We start from the raw sequence: 14,012 nt of genomic DNA, 5'->3' as shown, positions 1-14,012 counted from the left end.
TCTTTCAACTATGTCGTCGTGCCTTGTCTAGTAGTTCCCCCAATACCGGCCCCCGAGCCGTCCCGTAGTATGTAGATGTATGCTGGCGAAGCGTGCAGCGGCACCTGTAGATCGAATATCATATGTGCGATATCCTCCTCATACACTACGATGCTTAGGGACGCTCCGCCGTGTTCTTGAACTATAAACATATACAACCGAAATGTATCAGGCCGTGCGAAACCTCACACACGTACCCACGAGGGATCTGATATGCATAATAGCATGGCATGCGAGTGTATACCCTACAACATACAGGACAGTAATACAGATTATGCAGAGATGGTGACCTCGACCTCAACACCAGGCTCGAGAGAGATGCTCGTCTGCGTTGGAGCATGAGGAAAAAATGCGACGCATGAGGAGAGCAAGGATTGCTTACAATCTGCTTGACGATCTCGCTCGAGGAGTGGAGGTCGATCAGACGCTTGTGGACCTTGAGCTCGTAACGGTCCCAGGTCTTGGAACCCTCACCGCAAGGCTAACGAGAGAGCAAGAGAATGAGCGTCCAGAGTGCACGTAGAGAATCAAAAGGCTACGCACCGACTTGCGGGTGGTGACCTTAAGGACCTTGGTGGGGAGACGGACGGGGCCCTTGACACGGAGCTGCTTGTCCTTGGCACGGTTGATGAGGTCCGTGGAGACTGTGGGGCACAGCGAGCGCATGAGCCCGTCGTCCTCCAAAGTAGCGAGCGGTAAGAAAGGACCTACACTTCTCGAGGTTCTTGACGTTGCTGCTCGTGAGCGTGATGCGGATTTTGTGGATCTTCGCGGCGGCGACGGGCGCGCCGGTCGCGTCGTATTCCTTTTCACCCTTAGCGACGTAACTCATCCTGGAGCTTGCTGGAGAGTCAGAAGGTGACTGAAGGGCCGGTGGATGGTGAGTGGGAGGAGGAAAGCGGTGTGGGCGGGCGGCGCACTTGAGGACGAGTTCTGTTGATAGTACAGAAAATAAGGTTCGTCGGCCTGTTCGCAGGTCACCAGCCCTCGGCATCTGCCGGCTCTTGGCCGATTAGTTCTCCTATTATTTCTGCGGGATAAGTCGCCTCACGTCCTTCCACCATGCAGGGTGAGCGTCCTTTCTATCGTCTCTTGCACGCTGCGTGCTGAACACTGCTTCCAGGCTTCAACAAATACTACCCTCCCGATTACGATCCAGAGAAACACAGCAGTCTCAACTCATACAGAGGTTGGTACCGCCCGTGCGCTCGCGCCAAGTCTGCGTCAAGCTCACATCGACACCCGCAGGCAAACATGCATTGGGTGACCGTGCTCGGAAGCTAGATCAGGGCATCCTCATCACACGTTTTGAGTTGCCCTTCAATATCTGGTGGTAAGCCAACGCTACTCCACCACCCAAAGACGTCCTCTCACCGCCTGCAACAGCGGAACATGCAACAACCACATCGGCATGGGTGTGCGGTACAACGCTGAGAAGAAGAAGATCGGAAACTACTACTCCACTCCCATATTCTCCTTCCGGTGCAAGTGCCACCTCTGCAGCGGCTGGTTTGAGATTCAGACGGACCCCAAGGTCAGCCCGTTACACCAGCTCCGCGCGTCGGTAAGCTGACCGTTCGTCACAGAACACCCGCTACATCGTCGTGTCAGGAGCGCGCCAGAAGGATGAAGACTGGGACCCCGCAGAGAATGGAGGCTTCGCGGTCCACGGTACGTCTCCCGCCACAGATCCATTCCCGTTCGAAGCCAACCCGCCCCCGCAGAGACCGACCCGAACCAGGGGCCCGTCGACCCTCTTGCTGCGCTCGAGAAGTCGACGGAGGCGCAAAACCTCATGAACAACGTCGCGGTACCACGCATCGAAGCCCTGCAGGACCTCTCGGACCGATACAGCTCCGACCCGTACGCCCACTCGCAGCGCGCGCGGAAGCGCTTCCGAGAGCAGAAGAAGGTCGACAAGGCGTGTGAGGCGGCCGACGAGCGGCTCAAGAGCACATTTGGTCTGCCTGTGGAGCTCAAGCTTGCTCCGGAGGACGATGAGAGTCGAGCAAAGGCCAAGGCGGAGTGGGAGCAGGGTCGGCAGGCCCTGGAGGAGCGGGAGGCGACAAAGCGACGGAAGATTGGGGTAGAGATGAAGGTCATGCCGCGAATAGCGCGACCGTCATCGAGTGGGGGCTCGCGAGGCGGGCCGTCGAGCAGCAAGGCTGGCGGTGGAGATGCGGTCAGCGCGCTGCGAGCGAAGATACTCGGGAACACGGCCAAGCAGAGTGGGTTGACACGCCCAAAGTCTGGCGACTCGCGGGCGATACGAGGCAGCCTTGTCAAACGGACATGAGTCGCATATGGACACTGGCTCTCATGTATTCTAGATGCGATACCCCTCCTGTAGCATAACGAGTCTTCCTCAAACGCTCTGAGGCCGGATGCGCCCGGGCGGCCGCTTTGTCGGACCTGATTGGGCGCCAGCGGCTTTAGCCCATCTTGTTCTCGGATACCCACCATCTCCGAACATACTTGCACGATTCTCAGCAGCAGCTTCATTTGTGGCATCGTTCGCTGGCGTGTGTCATGAAGAATATCCCCATCACAGTCTTTACAGGCTTCCTCGGTGCAGGCAAGACGTCTATAATCCTTTCTCTTCTCCCACGACTGCCCAAAGACTACAAAGTCGTCCTACTCAAGAACGAGTTCGGGGATGTGGAGGGTAGGCGCCAGTATCATACAAATATGCGTAACTTATGCTCACCGATTGGTTACAGTTGACAGCCAGCTTGCGAAGCAGTCCAGTCTAACTGCCGTTAGCGAGATCCTGAACGGGTGTATGTAAGATGCATGTGTTTTCTGCACGACAACACGATTTGTTCTGAACACGTCGTTTCCGAACAGGTGTTGCGTGTTAGTCGGTCAGATGCAGACTGCGCTACTAGAGATCCGAGGTTCGTTGGCGGCATTTTCGACATCTTCTGAAGCTGACGAGATCTGCAATGTTCGTAGAGAAATTCCGCCCGGATCGGATATTCATCGAGTGCTCGTTCGTCCACTTCTTCACACTCTGCAGCCACTTTGCATGCTGACACCAGATCCCCGACACACAGAGGATCGGCATTTCCAGCAACACTCGCGTTTCAAATCCGGGAGCTAGAACGGGAAACGAACAACGACCTAAAGCTCGACGCGATCGTGACGGTGATAGATGCCGAGAACTTTTCCGGGTATGAAGACACATCCCCGACGGCGAAGATGCAGGCGAGCTACACGGACGTAATCCTCATCGTAAGTCGTTACGTCCCGAAGCGCGTCCCGGATCTCTCGATGGATCAAACTGACCCTGCGTGGCAGAACAAGTGGGAGCTCATCTCCGAGCAGGAGCTCGACATCTTGATCGATCACCTGAACACGCTAAACGACACGACGCCCAAGATTAAGTGTCAGGGCAAGGACGGCGTGGACCCGAACGTGGTCATGGGTTTGGACTCGAAGCTTTTTGAGCTGGGGAGCACCGAGGTCCCTAACGGCCAGCACCACGACGAGGTAGAGACGGTCACCGTTCTCAAAGGCACGACACCCATCTGCTCCCATCAGGGATGCGACCACTCCAAGGGTCACCACCACGAACCCAGAGAAGGACCGACGGTCGTGGGCGAAGGCGTGCAAGCACTGGAACCTATACCCGAGGCCGCCCTGGATGAGGCACTAGGGTCGCTCTCGAAGGAGACTGTTTGGAGAGTGAAAGGATTCGTCAAGCTAGAGCGCGGCTACGTCATCCTCAACTGGGCCTTTGGCCGCTACGAACTCACTGCGGTGGACGCAGTACCCTCCGGGACCGGAGCGGTGAAGCTGACGGTGATGGGCGAGCGCGGGGAGGTCAAGGGAGTTGCGTGCAAGCTGGCGACGAAGCTCGGGGCGACGGTGGCTGCTTGATATGCAACTCTTCCGGCGCCCGGGAGTGCTGGCAGAAGCGGTATTGACGGTCTGAATGGAGCCCCAACCCCACTTTCCTGCACAGACGCTGCGCCGCTTCTCCTCTCGACCCACCAACGACCTCAGCTTCCGTGGGCCCCGGTTTCTTCATGATCTATACACTCCAGCTTAGTTTAATATTGTCGACGCCGCATATGCTTTTGTCGTTCGTGGACTCGATGGTGGAGGGTCGCCCCCTCTACTGTGTGCAAAACGGCACTCCCACCTCAATAACCACCCCTCCTCTGCTTATTGAAGAAAGTACTTGTATCTAGCTCATCCACCTCTCCTGTATCGCGCGGTAAAGCCGCCAGCACCGGTAGAGGATAGGACTACGGGTGAAGGACTTGAATAGACAACTGTCTGTAGAACAAGCTAGTAGAGAATATACCCGAAGACAAGGACGCGGGCGCCGAGCGAGCGGAAGCGGCCGGCGCTCGTCCAACGCGAGATCGGCGTCGATAGGCGCCTGCCCAGAAGGCTTGGGCGGGGAATCACATGGGCCGCTGTGCTCGTTGTCGCGAACCATGTTCTCATATGTCTTCGGCTCAGGTGCGTCCTCACCACCGTCTCGACGCCTCACCTCACACCCCGCAGCCAGCACCTACTTCCATCTCCCCATCGAGGACGACGAGGGCCTCCTCGACGACGACTTCATCCCCCCCAGCACCCGCTACATCTCCTGGACCCCCTCGAACTCCCCCTCCTCCGACTCGTCCTCGTCTTCCAGACCTCCTTCTCCGCCCCTCAAGCCATCAATACCGCGACAGTCACCGCACGCCAAAGCCGTCATCACCGATATCCTCGCCGAGAACGACTGCTATGCTGTTCTTGGCATCCCCCGCTCCCCTCATCTCGACAAGCTCACCCTCCGACGCGCGTACCTCGCGAGAAGTAAAGCATGCCATCCAGAGTACGTCTTCACTCTCCCGTCGTCCACCACCTGTAGTCATCTTCCCGTCGCAGCAAATTTCCCGACAACCCCGAGGCTACCCGCGCTTTTCAGAAGGTCTCAGTCGCGTATGACATCCTCAGCACGCCCGCATCCAAGCGCATGTACGATTCCCGCTCCCAGCACGCTCCCTTCGATTTCTTCTCCTCAAGAACATTTCCCCAAGCAGAGGAGACCTTCCGCAGTGTCATCATAGGCGTCATAAACGACTTGCTCGACGGCGACCTCGAGATGGTCCGCACATTGCTTTGTAAGTTCTTTGCTCTTCCCTCTCCGTCCGTTCCCCGCCCCTCACCCTCTGCCCCAAGTCGCGGTGAACAACATGAATCCCTCATTACAGCTCGGAGAAGAAGGCATCAACTCCGTGCTCACCACCATCGAGTCCATTCGAACCCGCGCTCTCGGTGCGTCCCCTGTCCCGCCCCTCGGGCTCGCATCCCGCCTGACCCTCTCGCCCCGCCCCGCCCCCGCAGCGTGCCGGACGTGCGTCTTCGCGCTCCACCACGAGGTCTCGCGCCTGCTCGAGGTCCAGCGCGCGTTCCGGCAGCTCTCCTACTTCGACCTCCGCCGCCGCTCCCACCTCATGATCCAGTTCGCCCGGCTGACGATCAGCATGCCCATCGCGCTCGAGGAGGCCCTCCGTGCGCAGAAGGAGGAGGACGACTACGGCGAGGACCCGCCCGCGGACGAGACCGCGCTCGTCAACCGCCGCGTCTTCGTCCTCCTCCGCGGCGTCGTCTCCGTGCTCGAGCGCATGGAGAAGCTCGTCCAGAAGTGAAGTCCTCTGGGCCCGATGCGTGCCCCCGCCCCCTCCTCCTTGGTTCGTTCCCCTCGCCCTCGCTGCTCCCCATTCTCCCCCACCTCTCGTCTAGACCTGATCGCCCGCCTGGTCTATGCATTCCCACTCCCGCCCTCGCGCCTGCTCTGCTTTCGCCCGCCACACCATTTGACCTACATTATTGCTATTCTCCTTCGCGCCCCCGCGCGCATGCTGCGTTCGTCCGTTCACCGCATTCATCGGCCCCCCTTCCACCTGCATCATAGAACCGGCCCTGTTGACATTCCTCCCGCCGCTGGCGCACGTGTAGTTGTACAAGCGTGTCCCACTCTCTGTCTCTTGTATCCCCCACATGATTCCCACTCCCGCGATCTGCTGCAGAATCCAGATGCGTGCGTACTCCGCGCCCTCGGATCCCGATCTTCGTCGTTCCTTGCGTGCGTCAGAAGCATAGCCTCAACAGCTTTGAAGCGGCTCGCATGAATGCACGGCGGGACAGCGTGGAGGACGAATAAACGTAACGACGGGCTCGTGTGGCGGCCCCGAGCGTTTGAGATAACCGGACTACAGTATAAGACAAATGAACTAGAATACATGGAGGCGGTTTCGCACCAGCAGGGGCACAGGCAGCAGAAGCAGGAGGCGAAAGGAGAGAAACAAGGAAGCCGCAGGGACGCGCGGAGAGAGGTATGGTGCTAACATAGTGAGACAGAAGGTTCGAGAGGGGAGGGAAAGGACGAGAGGTGCGGGAGAGGGGAGAGGGGTGCGGTGCGGAAAGGGAAGGGGAAACTACGATATACATGGTCCGAACGTTGCTCTGGTGCGGCGGAGCCGCGCTCATGTCTGCTGGGGCGGCAGTGGGCCTGAGCCGAAGACCGCTGGCGGCGGTGGCGGACGAGGGCCCTGCACCGCGTCTACGATGAGCATCCACGCAGCGCGCAGAGGAGACAGCAACAAGACGTACCGGGCCATTCCAAGACTGCATGTGAGTCGATGGGGTCGGCTCCTTCTCCTCGAGCATGTAGTGCTCGCTGTTGTACGTGAACGGGAGGGCCGCGCCTGCCCCATGCGACTCCGAGTAGATTGCAGGGTAAAAGTACGCCGATGGGAGTTCTGGCATCGTCGCCTGCCCCGGCTTTTTGTCGCTGCCGTGCATGTGCATGCCCTTGATCGCAGGTGGGCCGAAGGCGCCGCCGTTCTGTCGCAGCGAGGAGCCGCCCTTGGGCGTCGTGGGCGACTGGCCCGAGTGCGACATAGAGCCGGGTTTGGGCGAGAGGATGTTCTCCCCATCCCAGTCTTGCTCTGGGAGGAGCACCGGCGGCCCCGTTGGCGCGACCTGGTGCAGATTCACGTCCAGCACCTTCTCGGCGAGCTTGGCGATGAGCGGGTGCCCGAGCTTGTTGTCTTTCCGCTCCCAGCGCCAGCGGAAGGACGGAAGCATGTCGAGCGCCATCCACACGTCTTCTAGCGCGGTCTGATGTGAGATACGGTCGCACTCCGACATGTGCCCGTACAGGATGACCATAGCAGCGATATGGAGTGGAATCGGCGAGACGTAGAAGGCGATGTCGGGGAACCGAATGAGCTGGTTGTGAACAACGATGATATTGTGAGACGTCACAATGGCTGCGTGCGGGACGTGAGCAAAGACCTGTCGATCATTCAGATGCAAGACGAACCGTCGATGAGTGCGCGATGCCGTTGGTGGTAGTCGAGCTCCTTCGAGCTGAACAACGCACGGAGCAATAACACCTTCGTGATGCCGATCTTCAACAGCGTCAGGCCTTGGTCTTCCGTGATCTGAGTGACCAATGCCGTGCGCTTCTCCACAGACCAGTCATCCGTGCCGCTGAAGAAGTACTTGTAGGCCTCGGGGAGCTGTTTGCGGAACACCACCATGCTCCTGATGATCCGGGTGGCGTGGCGCATAATCGCGTCTGCAGTCTGTCTGGTCGGGGCGTAGAGGGAATTGATAATATCCGCCTGGATCTCCGCAATGGGAGCACTGAGCACACAGTGCTCTGAGATCTCGGTGCCCTTGCCACGCGTAGGGCGCGGCGTGTCCGAGTCGGACGGCGCGATAGCGAGTGGCCGCCCGAGCAGGATGGACGTGCCGCGGTCGTGCACGAGAACGGTGGACCAGAGCCGAATCCGGAGCTGGCATTCCTCTTCGGTGAAGATCTCCGCCTGTGACGTCGGATCGTGGTGCAGCCCGAGCTCAATCGCAAGTCGGACTATGCTCCCGACGAGACGCCACATCGTCCGTCCCTGACGCTATGGTGCAACCCAAATGTCAAAAGAAGCGCAGTGAGATTCTGATGAGTCTTACCTCGGTATAGAGGTACCAAAGGAGCAGGATGAGCGCCTGCAAACTGGACACGGTGACCCGCAGATCCGGTTTGACCATGAGCGCCAGCTGGAAAAGTTCGTCGTGTTCGGGCCACTCGGCCGGAAGGAGCGACCTTGCGTTGGAAGCGACGCCCAATTGGGTGTTGTTGTCCATCTTGCTGACACGGTGGTTGAGCTCGCTGAGAGTCCCCAGCGCGAGTACAAGGTAGACGCAGCAGACAAACCCAGGGTCGTGGGGGATCACCTTGCCGTCGTAGAGCGCATCAAGCGTCTGCTCAAACTCCGAGCGGAGGAGCACAGGACGGTGGAAGTTGAGCCCCTTGAAGTACCTGTCGAGGACCTCCCTGACCGTGTCCCGGGACTTGGGTAAGTAGACCTGGATGATCGTCGTCGTCGCGGGAGTAACTGGAGCTGTCTCATCGTTGGGCTGCGACACGCTGTTGCGACGCATGGTGACTGTGATCCATTTTGACGAATCGCGAGGAACTTGCGTCTCTGTCGTGTCGCGGTCGCGGCCGGAGGTGAGGCCATTGGAGCCCACTGCGAGGTCCTCCCTGTCGGTCGGGGGGATTGTCACATCGTTCATGATAGCAGAGGCGACACCGAAAGCGTTCGCTAAGGCCTGGGTGAGGGAATGTCAGGATACTCTCTCAGGCGCGCAAACTCAGTTCAAGCGCGCAGTTTTTGAATCATTGGTCCCCATAGGACGGTGGAGGGCATGGAAAATTGTCGGCCAGACAGGGGGAAGGAACACGGGGCCCCGCGACGGCGCAAAAAATTGAACAGAGGCCGAGTGTATGCGTTGCTTACCTGCGTATTCGTCATGTCATACGAATAAGGATCCTGTCCACGGATCTCATGCGGCGACGGTGGACGCGGTGGACCAGAGCCCGGCGGAGGAGGCAATGGGTGCTGGAAAGGAGGCGGCGGCGGCATCACGCGCGGGTCGTAGCCTGGCGGAGGTGGACCATGCATGGGCATGTGGTGAGGAGGCGGGTACGGGGGATAGGGCATGGGCATGTGACCGCCATGATAAGGCGGCGGGTAGCTCATCGGCTGGCCAGGAGGAGGATATGGGTAGCCTCTGGGCGGAGAGCCATCCATCGGCCCTTCCGAGCGGAGAGGGAAGCCACGGGTGGTGGCTGATTGCGGGGAGTGGGGGGCGAACTGGAACGCACTGGAGCTCTCGCCAGTGTCGATTTCGATGCCCTCGCGGGCGAGGATGGCGTCGAGGTCATTGAGGTCGAAAGAGGGATTGTGGCGCTTGAGAAGGGCCTCACACTGCTGAAGCTGGCGTTCGATGCGCTCTGTGTGGCCGCGAGGGGTGAGAGTCTGGCGATGGCGATCCTCCTGCTGGCAGGGGGTGCCGGCGGTGGCACAGGCGGTGCAGCGGGGGTGCTTGGAGTCGCACTGGGGACGGGGGGAGGGAGAATGGAGGGGGACGGGGACGCCGGATGTTAGCGGAGTCGGGTGGTCAAACGGGGGATTTGCCGTCGGTGTCGCCCGACGGGACTTGCCTTGATTTTCTTGCTCCTGCAGCGCGCGCACGCCTCATGGGACCGCCTCAGACGGCGGGGCTCTGCCGGATGCACGGGCTCGTCGCTGCCGTCGTTGGCCTTTCTCCGCTTCCTCGACGAGGGCTGGGAGCCGGGCGTAGTGGGTGGGGGCGGTGAGTGCTGGGGCGTCGGGGGCGGCTGCTGGTTGGGGTCAATCTGGAGGGCGGTCTGGAGGGACGAGTGGGCGAGGTTGAGGTCCGGGTGGGGTGGTAGGAGGTGAGTCATGGCAGGCGGCGGTGGACGTCGAGGACGACGAAGGGAAGATTATCAACGATGTTGCCAGCGCCCGACCTACGCAAGACGCGCCCCAGCGTCTCCACATGCCTGCTATAGCCCCCGCGCCCCGCCCACCGCTCCCGCCCTCGCGCGCGTCGCACGCACAGACCCTGAAGCCTACGCCTGAAGGCCCGCCCCCCAGCGTGCGTGCAGCCCTCGTCGACGCTCGCCTGCCTTGCGCTAAGTGACGACAGAATGCACGGTTCCACGCCGTATTCGTGTGTGCCTGCCTCGCAGGGGCTGGGAGGACGATTAGCCTTCCTTTGATCCTACCTGGGACTGGTCCGTACGCAGACACTCGAGGACAAAGCAGGATGACTTCTGCCTCTCGTCCATATGTCCACGATCGCGCAGGAAACCATCTCGTCCATAGTCTGAGCCAAGTCTGAGCTCGGCCCCGCCTACTCGCCCCAGTCCGGGACGGAGAGCAGAGGACGCACGTGGAGCGGCTTACGCCGTTCGGCGCTCACCTAAGCCCCGCTCCGCTCTCTCATCTCCCCCTTCGGCTCTGTCCGTTCGTCTGCCCCGTCCCCCTAGTGCTCGCCATGAGCACCGTCCCCCCCACACATCCACAGCGCCCTGACGCTCCGTTCTCCGACTACCAGTCCCTTGTCCCAAGCAACCGCTCCTCCTATTCCCTGGCCACCGTCGCCGATACTTCCTCTCCAACCCCCGGCACATCTCTTCTTGCGCACTCTGAGCCTAGCTATGGCTCCATACAGCCCTCCCAGCCCTCCAACCGCAGGCTCATCTGGAACGCCGCGTTGAAGATGGCCGTCATTTTTTTCGTCAGCACAGCCCTTCTCGGCGGTACTCTCTGGCTTGCCCTTCCTACCCTTCAGGAGTATGTCTAAATAGTGCACTCTTTCTTCCGGCTGCTAACGACTCCTCTAGGCAAGATAGACCGATGCTGAAGATCCCCAAGAGCTTCGACGAGCTTAAGAATCTCAACGTATTGCTCAAGAAGTACCGTGACATCTACCCCTACCGCATTGTTGTCTGCTATGTGATCACATACTTTTTGTACGTCCCATCTCATCTTCAAATCCCATACCCCCGCGCCGCGCATCTTCCCGATTCTTCTCTCTCGAGCGCCGCTCTGGCCTAACCGTATGCGTTGGTGACCTTATGTCCGGCCCTTCTCATTCGATGGCCCCATGGCGCTAGGTGTCCTCTCATAACAATGCTTACCCACCGCCGTTCTCTAGCCTGCAAGCATTCTCCCTCCCTGGTTCGATGTATCTCTCCATCCTTGGAGGCGCCGTGTGGGGTGTGCCCCGCGCGCTACCCCTCGCCTGTGCGTGTGTAGCCACTGGCGCTACGCTTTGCTACCTGATCAGTGCAGCGCTCGGACCCGCATTGCTCACCATGCCGCGCTGGAAATCTAAACTGGACGTCTGGGCCGACAAGCTCCGCGCACACAGGGACGACATCATCTCCTTCCTCATCGTCCTCCGAATTGCGCCCCTGCCGCCGCACTGGGTCGTCAACGTTGTCTGCCCGCACGTTGGTATCGGCATCGTCCCGTTCTGGATCAGCACGTTCCTGGGCATTTTCGGCGTCACCGTCATCCACACCACCATTGGCGGCAGCCTGGACGAGATGACGTCCCCAGAGGACTTCCACCTGATCTCGTGGAGGAATTTCTTCGGTCTCTCCGCCGTCGTTGTCGGCGTGATGATCCCCGTCGGCCTGCGCTACTACCTCCGCCGACAAGTCGCCGCCGTGGCGGACGTCGAGGTGGACGCGGAGGCCGCGGACGACGGCGCCGGCCCGAGCGAGGACCGCATCCTCGAAGAGGGCCCGCGTGCGAACGTGGCCAAGGGCAAGGACGCACCGCTCATCCTCTTCTCAGACGACGATAGCGAGCTCGGGTCGGACGAGGACAGCGACGAGGACGTCATCCTCGAGGCGGGCCCCGCGCTGATCATCAAACCCGACGAGTCGCGCTCGCTGCCCGGGGAGCGAGCCCGGCGATGAACGCGCTATTCCGCCTGCGCGCCTCGCGCGCAAACCAACCCAACCAGCCCCGATCACGACCTATGCCCGCAGCGGGCCACGACCGCACTGTAGAATCCCACATCGCCCACCATCCTTGTATCATACTCCCCCACCCTCCGCTCGTTTCTCCCCTCCCGCATCCGACAACCCACCCCCGCCTTTTCCCCGTCCCCGCTGTGCGTGATTTAGATGCTTGTCGTCGCCCCCTTTCGTGTTCATGCTGGATTTTCTCCCTCTCTTTGGATTGGACCTGCTTGGTCTCTGCCGATCTGTTCCCCCGCTCAAGGCCATACCGCGCCGGGCCCAGCACGCGTTCCATCCGCGCTGGTCTCTGGCGTGACGGCGGAGGCGCGGATCACTGTGTATATACCAGCCTACCTGTACGTGTACGAATAGGTACTAATAGTGTGTCATGGACTGTACGAATGCACCCTCTACCGCAGCCCCCAACCTAGCAATCGTGACAAAGTGAGGTTTGCGTTTCCCCCAAGTACCTTCAACTATCCCTCGGCGCTTGGCGTTTTAGAGTGCTTGAAACGCGTCCTGCAGGCCCTGGAGCTTGATCGTGCGCGTCAGGAGATTCAACGATGCCGTTTGTCTGGGCGCGCCGATGAGCGCCTACCGATGCTGCTTTGCTTTTGATGGCGCGCGAGCACGAATGCGAGCGTGCGTGGGGCGTAGTGCCGTCGTCGATCGAAGCCAACGAGGTCGGCGTCATGCGCATGCAGCAGAACGAACGGGTTGCGACCGCGGGCACGGAAGCACGGAGGAGGAGGAGGAGGAGGCGGGTGATTATATCATGGAGACCAGAACCGGCGGGCCCTGCGGCGTCCGCGAAGGTTGGCGGTCGGGCGGTCGGACAGGAGGGAGCGCGCGCACGCCCAAACGCGCGCGAGTGGGAGGCGTCGAGGGGGTCGTTCTGGCGCGCTCGGGAAGAGTACATACGCAATGGAAGGCGCGCGCGCGTTGGCGGGCGAGTCCTAGGGCCCTATAGCTAGGGACTCGGTCTGGACGTGCGGTGTGCACTCTGGGCCTCGGGTCGTGAGTCGCCACTGAGGCGGGCGCAGATGATGACCGGAGTAGATGCCGGGGCCGCTCCGGCTCGCTCGCGCGGATATCTGCGAAGCGGTCACGTTCTTGAGAGCGGAAAGCGCGAGAGGTGGAAAGCGGTCGTGTTTGTGCGGCCAACGCGCGGGCGAGCCTCGTTGCGAGGACGGAGGACGGCGGGCGGCGGCGGCGGCGGAGGAACGGTTGGGAGGGCGGGGCCGCGACTTCACCGCGAGCCGCTGTGGCTTTCCAGCCCTTCGTCCGGCGACGAGCGCTGCGCGGGTGAGCTGCCTGCGCGCGTCGTCGTCGCGCGCCCGAGTGTCACAGGGCGTTCGCTCTCGTTGCCCCGCGACATCGCCGCTATCGACGTTCGTCGCAGCCACGGCCATCACTGCTTCCCGTTGCCCATCCCGAACCCCTCCCCGCCCGGTCCTCCGTCCGAGCGTGACACTGACTGCGCTCTGCAGCCATCCTCGGGATCGGTGCAGGGTGCGGGCGGGGTGATGGATGAGTGCGGTTCGCAGTACCGCTGCACTCTCCCGCGGTGGCGCGGCTCGGCCAACCTTGTACCAGACGGCGGCGGTGCCCGGCCAGTGCCGGCGGGCAGCGGAGTCGGGCCACGCGAAACGGCGCGGGCTGGCAGCTTCGACGCAGGGACGACATGCATCGACGCGCATCGACAGAGCCCTTAGGGTCCGGGGCGGCAGAGGCGGAGAAGGCCCGCGCCGGGCAGCCGTGAGCGGAAGGGCGTGCAGCGGGGGTGCAGACCAAGTGCAGGTCCGAGTCCGAGGCCGCATGTACCGCGCCGGACGCGGGCACGAAGCAGAGAGAACGACCGAGCGGGTCAGATGCCCCGCCCGATAGTCCGTCCTCCTATCGCGGCCAGACGTCCTGAGCAGCATGAGGCCAGCCAGAGCGCGAGCTGCCGTCGAGCGCAGGTCCGTGCGCACCGCTAGGGGGAGACGGACATCGCGAGCGCCGTCCACGGGCCCGTCCTCGCCGCCCGCGTCGGGACTCCGAGTCGCGATGGGCGTCCCCGGCGACGTCACACCCGGACAACACTTGCACGGAGCGCTGCCCAGTGGCCGGGCGG

General features: G+C 61.3%; 5 protein-coding genes across 5 annotated transcripts; 3 read left to right on the top strand and 2 right to left on the bottom strand.

The window, feature by feature from the left end:
• Window positions 1-311: 311 nt before the first annotated feature.
• Window positions 312-871, bottom strand: BXZ73DRAFT_96475 (40S ribosomal protein S20; the record flags this gene model as incomplete). Its single annotated transcript, XM_048027085.1, has 4 exons — window positions 312-365; window positions 422-520; window positions 583-683; window positions 751-871. The coding sequence occupies 4 exons, from the start codon at window positions 869-871 to the stop codon at window positions 312-314; spliced, it is 375 nt and encodes a 124-aa protein (XP_047883475.1).
• An 818-nt stretch (window positions 872-1,689) lies between these two features.
• BXZ73DRAFT_86953 (cobW-domain-containing protein) lies at window positions 1,690-3,921 on the top strand (the record flags this gene model as incomplete). The annotated part of the gene is made up of 7 exons (XM_048024358.1): window positions 1,690-1,710; window positions 2,575-2,704; window positions 2,760-2,823; window positions 2,887-2,936; window positions 2,995-3,031; window positions 3,096-3,273; window positions 3,340-3,921. 7 exons carry the CDS (start codon window positions 1,690-1,692, stop codon window positions 3,919-3,921), a joined length of 1,062 nt encoding a protein of 353 aa, XP_047883474.1.
• A 566-nt stretch (window positions 3,922-4,487) lies between these two features.
• On the top strand, window positions 4,488-5,690 carry BXZ73DRAFT_38547 (DnaJ-domain-containing protein; the record flags this gene model as incomplete). Its single annotated transcript, XM_048018219.1, has 5 exons — window positions 4,488-4,512; window positions 4,558-4,873; window positions 4,927-5,162; window positions 5,221-5,316; window positions 5,386-5,690. 5 exons carry the CDS (start codon window positions 4,488-4,490, stop codon window positions 5,688-5,690), a joined length of 978 nt encoding a protein of 325 aa, XP_047883473.1.
• A 90-nt stretch (window positions 5,691-5,780) lies between these two features.
• BXZ73DRAFT_86951 (uncharacterized protein) lies at window positions 5,781-9,820 on the bottom strand (the record flags this gene model as incomplete). Its single annotated transcript, XM_048024357.1, has 6 exons — window positions 5,781-6,122; window positions 6,655-7,316; window positions 7,370-7,964; window positions 8,020-8,661; window positions 8,850-9,449; window positions 9,557-9,820. 6 exons carry the CDS (start codon window positions 9,818-9,820, stop codon window positions 5,781-5,783), a joined length of 3,105 nt encoding a protein of 1,034 aa, XP_047883472.1.
• Window positions 9,821-10,416: 596 nt separating this feature from the next.
• On the top strand, window positions 10,417-11,851 carry BXZ73DRAFT_86950 (oxalate transporter; the record flags this gene model as incomplete). Its single annotated transcript, XM_048024356.1, has 3 exons — window positions 10,417-10,715; window positions 10,766-10,894; window positions 11,080-11,851. 3 exons carry the CDS (start codon window positions 10,417-10,419, stop codon window positions 11,849-11,851), a joined length of 1,200 nt encoding a protein of 399 aa, XP_047883471.1.
• Window positions 11,852-14,012: the final 2,161 nt, after the last annotated feature.

The sequence above is a fragment of the Epithele typhae genome (genome assembly GCF_022376455.1).
Source record: "Epithele typhae strain CBS 203.58 chromosome Unknown BXZ73scaffold_2, whole genome shotgun sequence".
Lineage (NCBI taxonomy): Eukaryota > Fungi > Basidiomycota > Agaricomycetes > Polyporales > Epitheliaceae > Epithele > Epithele typhae.
The sequence above is the reverse complement of the archived record's forward strand: the minus strand, read 5'-3'. Positions and strand labels throughout refer to the sequence as shown.